Below are 14,386 nucleotides of genomic sequence, written 5' to 3'. Positions count from 1 at the left end.
AATCTACTGTAAAGTAAGTCGCACAAACACAGGAGAAAAAAAAAAAAAAACATAAGAAAAAAAAAACAAAAAAAAAAACAATTAAGAAACCAGCGGGCGCTCCGTGTCCATCCAGAGACGGCCTTTATCGGGGGGATTTCTCGGAGCTCTGGGCAGACATGGCTGATGTGGAGGGGAGGGGAGGGGGCGGGGGGGAGGAGGGGGGGGGGGAGTCGGGGTCAGGATGGAGGGAAGAGGGAGTCAGAGGGGGGAGAGGAGGGGATGGGGGGAGGGAGATGGGCGGTGCAGAGGGGAGCGTGGCGCTGTCTTTGTTAAGTTGGGATGATCCCGTCGCTCCTAAGGCCCCTCTTCAGCTCCAAGTCCTCCAGCTTCTTCCACAGCTCCTCCCGCTCCTTCTCCTTCTTCTTCTCACTGGAAAATAAAAACACGACACAGAGGACCAGGTTTTATCGTCTGTTTGAGACTCGGTAGCTCTGTGATTGGTTCAGTGAGTCAGACAGATCTGCCGTATCCACTTTATAAGCGTGAGGTCGGGTATTGTTTGGGTTTTATCTGATACTGGTGCTTAAATGATACAGTACTGGTTAAAATGGTGCCTGAACCGATTCTTAATAAAAATTTAATCAAGCACAAAACGACAGTCGACGACATTAAAGAGCAAATTTGAGCTTGAAACTGAACAAAATATGAACTCTTAACAGTTTAACAAATTCACATAATCAATAAAACTAAACTCAGCACTAATAACAGTAGAATAAAGGTTGAGCTAGGATCAATAACACCCACGCTGCCAGCTGATGTGCTCCGTATCGGGTCAGTAGTTATAACTAAGAAGTGATTTGTAGTTAAAGCCTCATTTCACCTTAAATATACTGCTGAGGAATAATAATCCAAATCTGATCTACAGTAACATTTACAGATTATATAATGACAAAAGAAAAACAGGACGCTGATCAGTAATCAATAACCTGAATTTGGGAATCAGGATAATAAAAGTGAGAACTGTACGTCCCTTCAACTAAACTGTTGGCGAACTCTGAATCCTGATTGGCCAATAAACACCAAACTTAATGACATAATCAGGAAGTTTCACTTTAATGTTTATATATTATTATTATTATTATTACTGCTGTGAGTTCAACAGTTACTACTTGCTGTTATTATACTATCAGTCCTTTTATTACTGCTGCTGTTATAACCACAGCTCATATTAATCCTCATATAAAGCAATAAAAATCAAGAGAAAACACATAATAATAAATAGTCAATAAATATATAAATATGTATAAGTGTGAGCTGTTATTAACACTATTGGTCATTTTACTGCTGCTGCTTTTAAAACCACAGTTAACATTAATCCTGATATAAAACATGATGATAGTAACACTGTGTGTGTTAAGCATCACATTATTCATGAATCCTCAGTCAGTGATGATGATGGTGATGGTGATGATGATGATGATGTGAATGTTGACAGTTTCTTACCGCTGGCGGTCCGACTTGTAAGTGGCTGTGAGTTCATCGAATAAGGTACTGTTCATCTCCATGAAGGCCTTCAGTACGTTGTACACCAACGCCACGATCGCCCTGCGCACACAGAGAGAGAGAGAGACCACACAGTTCACACCTGACCACCACGGCTTCACTGAACTCACACTTTATGAAAATGATGAGTTCAGTTATGATTTTATGTTTTATTAGTGTGTTTGTTTAGTTTTTCGGAACATTTGAGTCCAAAGTTTTTCTAACATGAAAAGAAACATCGCTAACGTCACTGCTCAGTTGTATTTTCCTGTGTTTTCTCGTCACGTTGCGACTTATTTTCACACTTCTGGATGTTATTTTTCCTCATTTATACTCCCAGCAGATTCTAGTTTATAAGTCTGTGTCTGTTACAAGTGTACACACGTCTGTTTTCAACCTCAATGTCAAAACTAGCAACAGAATCCATATTTGTTACTGTAAAACTTTGTAAATGTGAATATATATATATTTTTTGGTAAATCCAGTTCATGTTTCCCCCATTTTTATATCTTTATTCCCTTCTTTATGTTGTTTGTGCTTTCTTTGTTTGGATGTAGGTGTCAGGATGTGAAGTTTTCTTATCTTTTGATATTTTTCTTATTGTTGATGTTTTTTTTATTTAATTGAAAAGCGTCAAATGACATTCTGTTTTTTAAAAAAAGAAAAAGAGGATCCAGTTTCTACAAAACTAATTCACTAAAGACGCCAACCTTGACGTTTCTCTTTAAATTCATCTGTTTAATTTACAAGCGTTTAAATACCTGGATATCAAATTCTCAAGTTCATTTTCCAGATTTTTTAAAAAACTTTCCAAATTTGCCAATTTAGAAGGAAAAGTCTTTTTTTAAATATCACCAAAGCTGTGCTCACATCTGACATCATTAAATGACGGTTTCTATCAATATCAGGATGTAAACCTTGTTCAATGATAGAAATATCAACCAGAATCCAAACACAACACAACTTTCAGTGGGAACATAAATTTGGGGCCAAAATCATCTAAAACCAAACGACACCTTCTGAAATCTGAACATTAGTAAAAATCTATATCACACAAAGCTAGCGAGGAGTCACTCACGGGTTCCAGTGCTCTTTGGAGATCCTGTAGAGGCTGGCGAACATGATGGGCAGGATGACGCTGGAGTTCTCCTCGATCAGACTCATGATGTACTCGTTGTTCCAGTAGTACAGAGCTCGCTCTGCAACCTGAGACGGGAAGAATCCACGTTTAAAACCAGGAATTACTTCTATAACTCAAGCGTTCCACCTTAAAACTCTTTTATATTCAGTAGATTTTTAAAAAAAGGTTGTTACAGGTCGATCACAGTGATACCGAGTCTGTCTTTTATATTGTGACGTTGGCGCTGGATCGTCACTGACCTGGAAATGTGGGCTGGAGACGCATCTGGAGATCTGTTTGAAGAGCGGCTCCTGGATCTTGACGAACTGTGTGGGTTCGATGACGTCCAGGATTTCCTCCAGCTCCCCTAGAAACATCACCTGCATCGCAGCGCGGGAGGGAAAAACATTACTACACATAAAAAAAAAAAAAACACACAAAAACAGTTTATACATGAAGAAACAGCAGCTTCACCTCTTTTTGACTGCAGGTTTTTGGCCAGAACTTCAGTAAGCCTCTGATGACCTGATGATGAAGAGGAAGAGGAAGAGTTAGTCAAACTGAGCCGACTTCCACGTCCACAAACAAACCGTCTAACTGTCTATAGAGCGTCTGCTGCCCGAAGACATAAAACATTTCACAAAGTAGTTTTCCTTCCAAAAAAGTCACCAAAACTATCTGATGAATCATACACAGACGATACTTTTAGTTATTGTGGTTTTCGGAGCTTTTATGATTTGTTAGTGTTGCTGTGGTCTCGTGGATCTCAGGAAGACCAGAGACCACTTTGTGGAAGCTAAAGAGGATCTCAACAAAGAAGGAAGAACAATTGTTTTTGGTTTGTTGTTTTAACTTTGACATCAGCGGTTTGAATCAAACGTTTTAACTACGTTCTTTAAAAACAGTCTCAGCTCTCATGTGGTCGCTCAGCGGCTGCGGCTGCATATTTCATACTCTTTTATACTGAGATAAGGATTGTTTTATAGTTTTAAGCATTTCAAACAAACAACCATCATCAGCACTGACTGACTGGCTGTTTTTTCATTAACAAATTCATCATATTTCAACTTTAACTTGTGTTGAAATGTGTCTTACAGCCGCAGAAACACACACGCAGACGTAAACAGAAACTGTATACGAAGAGATTTTATATATATAAAGGACGTAACAAATGAAAAGTACTTACTGGTTCTGTTAATGTTGGGTCTTTCTCTAGGAACTGTACAATGCAATACGCCAACTGCAGGAGGTCAAAGGTCAGAGGTTAGAACTTTATCTTAAGCACAGAAACTCAGAGAATAAAACTTACAGTATAAATATATAAATAAAACTGTCAAGATGATTCAAACCTACATATTTGTCACAATGGAGCAACATTATCATTCATGTGGAGTCGTGTTTCTGTCTGTATCTGCTCTTTAGCTGCTAAACGCTCCACTATGTTCACCAGCTTGTTTGGTGCTGAGCAGGTAGTGAACAGCAGCTTTTTTTAGAGCTTTTATTTTGAAAACAGCTGCCTGCTTCCGCCCCAAAACGACGCTACGAGAGCGCCGAGAGTGAACCAGAACAGTGAATTTGCAGCCGGACAGCGAAGTGACTTTGCACACATGCGTTCACAATCAAACATATATTACCTGTGCGTGGAAGAGGGACAGACTCCTGACAGTGTGGAGGGGGATCAACACTTTGACCAGAAACTGTTTATGCTCCGCTTTCAGTGGCAGAGCGAAACCATTGATTATACTGGAGACAGAGAGAGATCAAGAGTGAGAGTTAGAAAGGGGGGGAAAAATATAAATATCAACATAAATTAAACATGAAGACATGAAAGAGCTTCATTGTGACCCTCTGAAAGCGAGTGGAAGATCACTGAGCTGCAGGACAAAGAGCCGGCTGTTTGTACGGGATAAATGAAGAGATGGAAGTGATGAGCTGCAGGAACCTTCAGACACGATGCTGCTGCTTTAAACTACGGCTGCAACCATCAGTCCATCCGCTGCTTTGATCAACAAATGATCATTTTAGTTGATTTTTAGGGCAAAAACTTCCATGACTGTGAGGATTTGAAGCTTTTCTGTGTCGTACATGATCGTAAACTGAATGTCTTTAGAGACTGAACAGCTGATCAGATAAACATGAGCTTTAAAGAACTACAGCGGACATTTTTGTAGTATTTTCTGATATTTTACAGGACGAAACGATTAATGTAGTGCAGCCCGACTTAAAACTACAACTACAGTCAGCTGTGGGATTGTTTACACTGTTGTTTTAAACAATAAAAACACATGAAACTCATCTTTTTTTAGATTAATCAAGTAAAGATTTGCTCTAAAATACTAAAATTTCATCAGACATTTGAATACTTGGACTGTGGGAAATTACAAACAGCATTTTTCACTATTTTCTCACATTGTACAGACAACATGACTAATTGATGAATAGAAAAATATTCATTGATAATAAAATTGACGGTTAATTGCAACCGTACTTCACTCTGAAGCTTCTCTGGTCTGTGATGCTGATTGAAGGAATTACATAAAAGGTGTAAATGTGAGTCTGGCTCAACTTGACATTAAATATTCAGAGCACAGAAGCAGCTCTAAAGGGATTATGCAGATATATTTTTATATATATATATATATGGATCAGTGTGAGATGATCATCCTCGACCTCGTCTGCATGTCAAATGACCCGACGCGACTCCTGACATGAAGCTGATAAACTGTCAGTTTTGTTTTTTTTTTTAAAGGATTAAACGACTGTTGAGAGAATTAATTTATTTCTTATCTTCAAGTCAAACTGCTTCTGAACTTCACATCTCTAACTCTGTTCAAATCCTCTTTTTATGGTGCCGAATCATCTTTCTTCGCTGTTTCTTATCGATTTTTTTTGAAAATGATAGAAATCTCTACAAGACCGCCTGATTAAATAAAAGATGAAAACATCCTCGTCGTGAGCACTAAACAAAAACAGGCAGATAGATATCGAGGGGGGGGGGCGAGGGGGGGGACTGAGCTCAGTTCTGCTGCCGTCGCTAACAGAGCAGAATGTAAATGTGCGGATGAAGGTCGGAGGCCTCTTCACATACCTCCCCAGGATCTCCAGCAACTCAGCCACCCCGTTGAAGTGCTCCGTCTCATAAACAAAACTGCACGACAGACAGACAGAGAGGAGAGAGAGAGAGAGAGAGAGAGAGAGAGAAAGGTTAAACAACTGAAACACATGAGCTAAGTGGCCCAAAAAAACAGATGATCTGGAAGTGAAAATACTGACTGGAAACTATAAATGACGAGCTTTATAAAAAGAAAAAAGACAGCAGGGACTATTTGATATGAGTCACATGTGTTTAACTCTGCATTTCACAGAAACCAGGAAGTCCAAAATTCAGATTTCCTACTTAAAAAAAGAAACACGATGGAGGAGTTGAGTCCAGATTAGAAGACTTCTCAACCTCTAGGTTTGGTTTATGAAGCTCCTTTTCATTACAGAAAAGTGTTTAAATGTGATGGAAATGTTACACGTCGCTTTCTTCACTTAAAAGAATAGAAGAATCAAATCTGAAAACTATTTGATAATCGTTTTTTTCATTTTTCAAACATGCTAAATGCTAAATATTTGATAGTAAATTGAATATTTTAACATTTTAGACCCTTTAGTCAAACAAAGCGAGCAAATTAAAGACGTCATCGTCGCTTCTGAGAAGATGCAAATGACATTTTCTCACTATTTCTTAACATTTCAGAGACTAAATGATCAGTTGATAAAATAATAAAATCTTTAGTTGCAGCCCTAATAAACACGAGTCGCCGTAACATTTCCGACACACCTCGGTCTAAACCGAACGGCGTCAGGTTAACGTGGAGACGAGCGTCGACTCACCGTAGAAAAATATTATTGATCTGTTTTCGTATAAAAGCCCTCAGCCCCAGGAATTTGCCGTAGATTCTATGCAAGACTGTCTTCAGGTAGTCTCTCTCCCGAGGATCCTCGCTGTCGAACAACTCCAAGAGCTGGACGGAGGGACGACACACAGACAGACAGACAGACGTGATGCAACAGAAAAGCAAGAAATAAACAGAAGAAATAACAGAAATATAAGAAAGAAGCAGACGGTCTCAGTGACTCACCTGTAGGACAAACTTCTGGTCTATGTACTTTTTGGCAATGCTGGGCTGGAATTCCTGACTCTCCAAGAACCGGATGAAGAACTCGTATACCAACTAGAAAGTGAAGAAGAAGAAGAAGAAGAAAAGGATGGAGTAGGGAGGGAGAGAGAGAGAGAGAGAGAGAGAGAGAGAGAGGAGGAGGATGAGTGAGTTGTTGATGTTTAAACAAACAACAACAACAACAACAAAAAAAGTCAAAATCTGTCCTGAAACAAAGAGAAAAAGTTTTCTTCTGAGAAATGAGAACTTTTAAAGTAACCCCGGAAACACTGGGACTGGACTGGATTAGAGGTCAAAGGTCACAAAAGGCACAGGGGTAGAGCTGGGTAAAGAGAAGTGTCTGGACTGGCCTGGATGTGGGTGATAAAATGGGTTTGATTGAAGGGAGGGTGGGGGTTTAAAAAAAAAAAAAAAAAAAAAGTTGTTCATGATGTTGGAAAATTTGGCGAATGAGACAAAACAAAAAAGAAAAGAAGGTTTTACCAGGAAGCTTCTCCTTGAGATTTGCATCTCATTTCTAAAGGAGTCCTGGGCAGCAGGCACACAGAGAAGGAGGAGGGGAGGTGAGACACAAGAGAGCCTGGCTCTGAACCTGGACCCGAACCACTAAAAACCCCCGGAGCCAAATGCAACAACACACTACAAACACACACACACACACACACATTACATCTCTAACTGTGTTTACCTGTAAGTGTGGCCAGGAGGCCTCAAGTGTGGGCTCGTCCTCCTCTGGGTCAAACTCATTACTGTCACTGGGCGGAAGGGTCCGGAATATGTTGTGAGACACCTGGAGGACGACAAAGAGGACGCTCAGACTGTTACGACTGCGTTAGCCACACGAAAACTGTACAATTACCTCCTTAAAAATCCTTAAAAATCTACTCCTTCTCCCTCCTGCTTCTCTAGAAAAAGTCTGATCTAAGTGTTCACATTTGTGTAAGTTGCATACTGGACCCACGATTGGCTCCAAACCAGTTGTGATGTCACAAATCATGCTGGTAGGTTCACATAGTAAACTGAGATGATTGTGAAAACAAACTCTGCACGTTCAGGTGAAGTTTTAGTGAGCGAAACACATTTTTTTTGAGCTGGTGCGAATGTTTGCCCGCCTTTTTAATACAAATGTGTCCACTGAAGTGTTTGTGTCCCTGTTCTTTCGCTGCACACAGATAATATGACAGTACAGATGTCAGCTGTATCTGCAGTAGCAACATGTACACTTCACTTCCTCTCCTTCCTGTCTCTGTACATTGAGCCACGAAGCCGTGCTGGACTCTTTTCATTGACCACGAATGAAACTATGACACCATTTAGATCATCTTCATATTCAGTCTTAAACCTGTGTTTATCAGTCACCATCAAGAGTTCTCTGCAGAGGTTTGTGACACCCTGCAAGATGTCACAACACACCAAGACACCAACTTCCTGTAACGGTTTCCTCCTGATTTCTAGGAATGACTACACACACACACACACACAAATAAAAACACTGAGAAATAAGACTGTTTACTTTTTAAAAGAAATGTTTCTCTCGTTGTTTACAGTAGACTGAGTTCATGCTTTTATAGGCAGATTGTGAACATTTCTGTGTTTTGAACTATTACTTTGGCTTCAGTGGTAATTTAGTTCACAGACATTCGCACGTTCACACGTTAACCTCAGCTTCCCGCTGCTGCTGAGATCATACGGTCGTGTTTACATTTCGTCAGCTGTTCTCTGAGGTGATGCAGAAAGTGCAAGTGAAGCTGTTAAAATCTACAATATCTTTGTATTTGGAGTCATTTGTTGGGTTTTTTCTGTTCAAGTTTCACTTTTTCTTTTGCAAAAACTCAAAACGTGACACTGAGAGGAACGAGACCCGAGTGCAGGTTTGAATGTGTTGAGTTTAAACATCTGTATTTCATCCAAAAGTGTCAGATGAGACGGTTCGTCTGAAGCGTGTTTAGACCTTCAGACCTGTGAGGGCGGCAGATATACAGACTGTGACTCAAGCTAAAAGATTTCAAGCATTTTTTTCCACCAGAGTGACTCTGTGTGTGTGTTTGTGACTTTTTCAAGAATTTCCAGAGAAATCGCTCTATCACTATAACGTGTATATATCACACTACGCTGGAAGATTTCCGTATCACGCTTCAATCAAACATGAGTCACAGTATGAACTTCTCAAATGTGAATATTTGCTGGTTTCTTTAGTCCTTTATAACAGTAAACTAGACATCTTTGGACTGTTGGCTGAGACTTTTGAAGACGTTAAATTGGGCTTCTCACCATTTTCAGACATTTAATAGCCAAACAGCTAACCCATTAATCAAGAAAATAATCAACAGATTAATAAATAATGAAAAGAATCGTTAGCTGCATCCCTATTTGAATTTAATCTCTCATCTTTTTATAGGGAATATCAGATAATTTTACCTCTTTGGGTCTTGAAAATGTGTTTAAATGAGAAAAAAAGAAGAGTTTAACAGTTGAAACTTTTCACTGGTAAACTTCTGACGTCTGTGTTTCATCAAATTAAAGAGTCATTTTGGTGCGTCCAGCGTGTGTGTTCCTCTCCCTCCTCACCATTTTGACGACCTCAGGGTAGGCCTGCTCTGTCAGGTAGCCCCGGCTGACGGTCACGTAGTCCACCAGCTCGTTGAGCGTGGAGCGCTTGTACTCCTTCATCTTGAGGTCTGACAGCGTGTCCATGAAGTCAAAGACAGTACAGCACTGCTGCAGCTTCTTCAGGAACAGCTCCGGCTGCTCCGGCGCTGGCACGTCTGGATACGTGAAACAAACGCACACACACACACAGAGGGAGAGAGAGATGAAGAGAAAAGTGAGTTACATTGGTATAGAAGTAAATTTGAACCATGCAGACGTTTCTGACTCCCGCAGAGCTCAGAAAGCATCGATAGAAAATCACACACTTGAAATAATGTCAAGCCAAGAAGTCTGAAATACAATTTTTTCCTTCAATATTCTTTGATTTACTTCATTTTTTATTGGTTTACAGTTTGTCTTCCTTTATTTCAGTTCTGCTTTACAGTATTTTTTGTCTTGTTGGTTCAGTTGTTTATCTGTAATGTTTCATTTTAGTGGTGTGTTTGTTCTTGTCTTCATGTTCTTCCTGTTTGTCGTTTCTTTTGCTGCCAATAAAGACTTGCTAGCTTGTTCCAGAGCTTTCAACCGTGTCTTCATCAGTCAGTAGAGTTTGCTCAGTTGTGACCACATGACAGACGTATATGCAGCTTTAATCACATGATAACAGGCGGGGTTTGGATCTTCATCATCATATATAATACACCTGTTACACTGTGACATAAACTTCAGTGAAGCCTGAGTAAACTCCACCCGCTGATGAAGACGAGATGAAGTTAACAGCTCTGCAGAAAGCAGATAATACTTTTAATATTATTTTGAAGGATTTTATATATATATTTTTTAATATGTTTTACACAAAGTCAGTCTGGTATAAACAGAAGATGATCAGTCCTATAAGCAGGAGTGAAGAAACAAACATAAAGGATGCAGGGATGCAGGTTAAGCAGCGGTTTCAAAGTTTTCTATAAGTGCTTTCAGACGGATCTCGACAAAACTGTTTGCCACAGAAAACAAAAGGATGCAACAATCGCGGGTCTCTGGTTTCCTGCTCTGCGTTAGCTTTTTACTTATTCATCTTCCCTGCTAAGCTGCTCTGTGCAGACAGGATGAATGCGACAGCCTCATTATCCGGAGCAGTGAATGTTTCTGTCGGGAGCGACGGAGGCTGAGCTGTCGCAAACCGTATGGATGTACAGGCGGAACGAGGCGGCAGGTGTCTTTTGTTATGATCTCACGGTGACAGACGTGAGCGGAGGGGTCACACGGAGTTCAGACCTGCTGGGAGACGCGCGGCGTTCCTTCCCTGATCGCCACAACTCAGACCTGATGTTCCCGTCCCAGCAGGACTGGGCCGTTATTATGTAAGAGATAAGCTGCTGTGTGTGTGTGTGTGTGTGTGTGTGTGTGTGTGTGTGTGTGTGTGTGAAGTGGGAACATGCTCCAAAATTAACTTCAAAGTGCCCGTTTGTCATTTTGAATTCTGTTGCACTTTACATGTTGAATCCCAACCTGCATGTAAACAAAGCTGCTTAGAACTGAAACAATCAGTTGATTGATCGGTTATTATTGATCGACTGAACATAAACCTGCAGCTATTTTGATAACTCGTTTACTGTTATTTATTGACAGGAGTCTACGGCTACGCTAGCAGCTCTGTGAGACTGTACTTAAGGGCACAGCAGTGTTTTGAGCTAAATGCTAACGTCAGCATGCTAGCACGCTAACAGTGACCAAAACCAAGTTCAAAACCCAAAGATACTGAATTTACTAATATGTAAGACGATGAAAAGCAGTCAGTTCACCCATTTAAGATGCTAAAGTTTGGTATTTTTGCCTGAAAAATGACAATTATCAAATTAAAGGATCAACAAAGGAGGATCGACTGACATCCATGGAGCTAATAATGCTAAACATTCTCCATTTACAGCTTTTCTAACTGAACATCTTTGAGTTTTGAACTTTTTTGACGTCATTATGGATTCTGGGAAACTGTGACGGATAATTTTTCACCATTTTCAGACATTTTACAGATTAAACCATTAACCAAAAACCAAATTACTGACAGATTAATTAAAAACAAAGATTATTTATGTGTTGCAATCCTGTACTGTTCACGTCCTGATTATGTAACGCGGTATTTAACTCCCTTCTGAAGGGCACCTTTTAGTCTGCACAGTAATGTACATATATGTCCACACATGCATGACCCTGCACATTCATGTCTGAGCGTATGAATGAATGCATCCATACAGTTTGTGTATCAGAGTGTGTTAACTGCACGGCGAGTCTGATAAAATCTGGTTGCTACATTAGATCTTGTAATGTAGACAGACAGATCTTGTGATGTAAATGTTTAAAATGAAGACTTCATAAGGGTTCATTCTGGATCTTGTCAAGAAATCTTGATCATACAGATACGATTTGCTAAATATAAAGATTAAATAATACTTCTGGATGACGATTCTTTCTCTAATAAACACAGTTTTAATCATTTTGCAGACCGATGGGAGCCTTGTATCAGTAAGCGTCTTCTTCTAGATCAAAAATCGATTCGGCTGTTCAGAGTGAAACGGTTAAATAGTTGAAATCCTCTTCTTGAAGCTCTGACCGCTCAAAGAAAAAAAAAGTGCAGCTTCCTGTCCTTGGAAACAACCCTCAGCAGATCTCATCAAGCGCATTTAAAGTGATTATTCTGAACATGTTTTGATCCAAATGCCACTAGTTACTCACGACCTGCTGACCTCCTGCTTCAGCTCAGCTCATTGAGGCTGCATCCAACCAGGCCAGCCACAAACAAATGCAAAAAAAAAAAACCCAAACCCCTGATTGACTGGCTGGAGTCCTGGTCTCTGCAGGGCTCTGCAGGGCTTTAATCCCTGCTGCACAAACTTAGTGGGATGGAAGAACCGGCTCCTCGCTCCCACAACACTCACAAACATCATTTATCAGAGGAAAATGCACACTAATGTTTGACTTTTATCAAGAATTACATCTCAAATAAAGACGTTAACTGACCTCACTGTTTATCCAAACTGTTTTCATCACTCAGTGATCTAAATACCTAAAAAAACACAACACATGTGGACCAGAATGTTAAAGTAGCTGCACGGTCTACTCGTCCTTGAGAAAGATATTCAATGTCTCTCCTGCTCCTCCTCACTCTTTTTAAGTTGCCCTGAATAAAAGCATCATAAAAAAAAACCTGCCACATGTAGACGGGGAACTAAAAGCAAGTGTTAAAGCCTCAGTATAATTCAAACAAAGTGTGTGTCCAATCATCTGACAGCACACGAAACCTTCCTGATGGCAGAATATCATGCCCACTTTAAACTGTGATAAACAAAGTAGTAATAATTCTATTTTAAGTGCCTTTTACGTAACCCAAGGACACTTTAAATACAGAAAAAAAAGCAAAAAAACGACATTAATGAAAAGCCTGGTTAAAAACATGAGTCTTAAGTCAAGATTTAACAACAGGAATCGGCTCAGTAAGTGTGCAAATGTGTAAAAGAGTTTGAACTTCTCTCTCAACTTCTTTTTTTTTTTTACAGCTACTTCCATCACTTTCCTTGTGAACAACCAAGTGAAACACCATCAATTCCTTCAAGGAGAGACTGACTCAAAGTGTGCCCCAATTTATCGTGCTGGCCTTTCTTCTCCGCCACCTTCGAGTGCGGCCAATCAGATCAGTTTTGCCTTTAGACACGATCAGGAAACACGTCATACGAGCTAGTTTAAGCCTCATCAAGTATGTTGTATGTTTTGTTTCTGTGCACGGGAGCGGACCCAATCACGCTCGTAGGACTCACCCGGGGGGGGGGGGGGGGGGGGGTTCAGGAAAGGCCGGCATCCTCTAATAGCCGCCGTACAACTTAGTTAATACAAAAAGCACGAAGAAGAAATCGTGCCGCCAAACGTGACGATTAGATACGTGAGATAAATCAAATGGCCGGAGTTTTGAAATGCTGTTTGCTACGTTACACTGCAAGTTTGTGTGTATATGTGTTAAATATCTCTCCTCCACAGTCTGCAGCAACGTCACTTTTACTCTCAGCCACACGTGTGTTGCTGCTGCTGTGTTCAGCCGTTCAGTCACATTATGGTTAATAAAATCACATGAGCTACTGGGAGTCTTATGTATTGTGACATGTGGACATGGAAAGGTGTGTGTGTGCGCATTTATAACATTCAAAGGTTTTATGAGTCACATGTTTATACAATATGTGCAATAAAATGCAGCGTGACGTATTCTCGAGGCTATAAAACCTGTTATTGCACACTAAACCTGAAAAGATCAACGTTCAATAGTATTTAGAATAAAAGTACAAATAAGAATTCAAAGATAAAACAACAACATGAGATCTAAGTATGAAGATGTTTAAGTGTATAAACTGGCCGGGTGTGAAGGTGAGCTAAGCCGTTTTTCACTTTATCACAATTTAAAATGTTGTTAAGTAAACTACATAATAAAATGTAATAAAATAAAAACAATAAACAAATTTGAAGGGTGGTGCAAAAGATTAGAGCTGCAACCGTTGATCGTTAGTTGATTGACAAAAGATTTATCAGCAACTATTTAGATAGCTGATCATTTTTCGAGCATAAAAGTCAAACCTTTGATAGATGTAGCTTCTTAAAACTGACAATTTGCTGCTTTTCTACATCTTACATGATTATAAATTAAATATTTTAGAGATCAAAAGAAGTTATTGGATGTTGGGTGTTGTGATTTTTGTCATTTTTTTATTGTTTTCTGATGTTTTTAGACCAAACAATTGATCAACAGATTAATCGATAATGAAAATAATCAGTACTTGCAGCCCTACTGAGGACAAAGAGCTAGAGGTCAGAGGTCACCATCGTCATGGCCTGACGACAGGAAGGAAGTCTCAGTTCAGAAGGTGGAATAATATCCAAATTATATCTTGTTGCTTTCGTTTAGTGCTGTGAATGTGTGCATGCTTGTTTTGTCTGCACACTTGCTGTA

General features: G+C 39.8%; 1 protein-coding gene across 5 annotated transcripts in view; it reads right to left on the bottom strand.

The window, feature by feature from the left end:
- Positions 1-218: 218 nt before the first annotated feature.
- Positions 219-14,386, bottom strand: part of ppp2r5eb (protein phosphatase 2, regulatory subunit B', epsilon) — a 46,001-nt gene continuing 31,833 nt past the window's right edge. For 4 of the 5 annotated variants that reach the window (XM_042387971.1, XM_042387972.1, XM_042387974.1 and 1 more), the window contains exons 3-14: positions 9,379-9,575; positions 7,499-7,600; positions 6,772-6,864; positions 6,524-6,654; positions 5,733-5,792; positions 4,279-4,387; positions 3,831-3,884; positions 3,119-3,169; positions 2,905-3,024; positions 2,603-2,730; positions 1,486-1,587; positions 219-411 (exon numbers count right to left, since the gene is read on the bottom strand). In XM_042387971.1, coding sequence (XP_042243905.1) covers positions 312-411; positions 1,486-1,587; positions 2,603-2,730; positions 2,905-3,024; positions 3,119-3,169; positions 3,831-3,884; positions 4,279-4,387; positions 5,733-5,792; positions 6,524-6,654; positions 6,772-6,864; positions 7,499-7,600; positions 9,379-9,575 — 1,247 coding nt within the window. In that variant the 3' untranslated portion in view covers positions 219-311. The remainder of the gene's footprint in view (positions 412-1,485; positions 1,588-2,602; positions 2,731-2,904; positions 3,025-3,118; positions 3,170-3,830; positions 3,885-4,278; positions 4,388-5,732; positions 5,793-6,523; positions 6,655-6,771; positions 6,865-7,498; positions 7,601-9,378; positions 9,576-14,386) is intronic. The other variant, XM_042387975.1, reaches the window with a different exon arrangement.

The sequence above is a fragment of the Thunnus maccoyii genome, chromosome 16, assembly GCF_910596095.1.
Source record: "Thunnus maccoyii chromosome 16, fThuMac1.1, whole genome shotgun sequence".
Classification (NCBI taxonomy): Eukaryota; Metazoa; Chordata; class Actinopteri; order Scombriformes; family Scombridae; genus Thunnus; species Thunnus maccoyii.
Note: the sequence above shows the minus strand (reverse complement) of the source record. Positions and strands in the feature narration are given on the sequence as shown.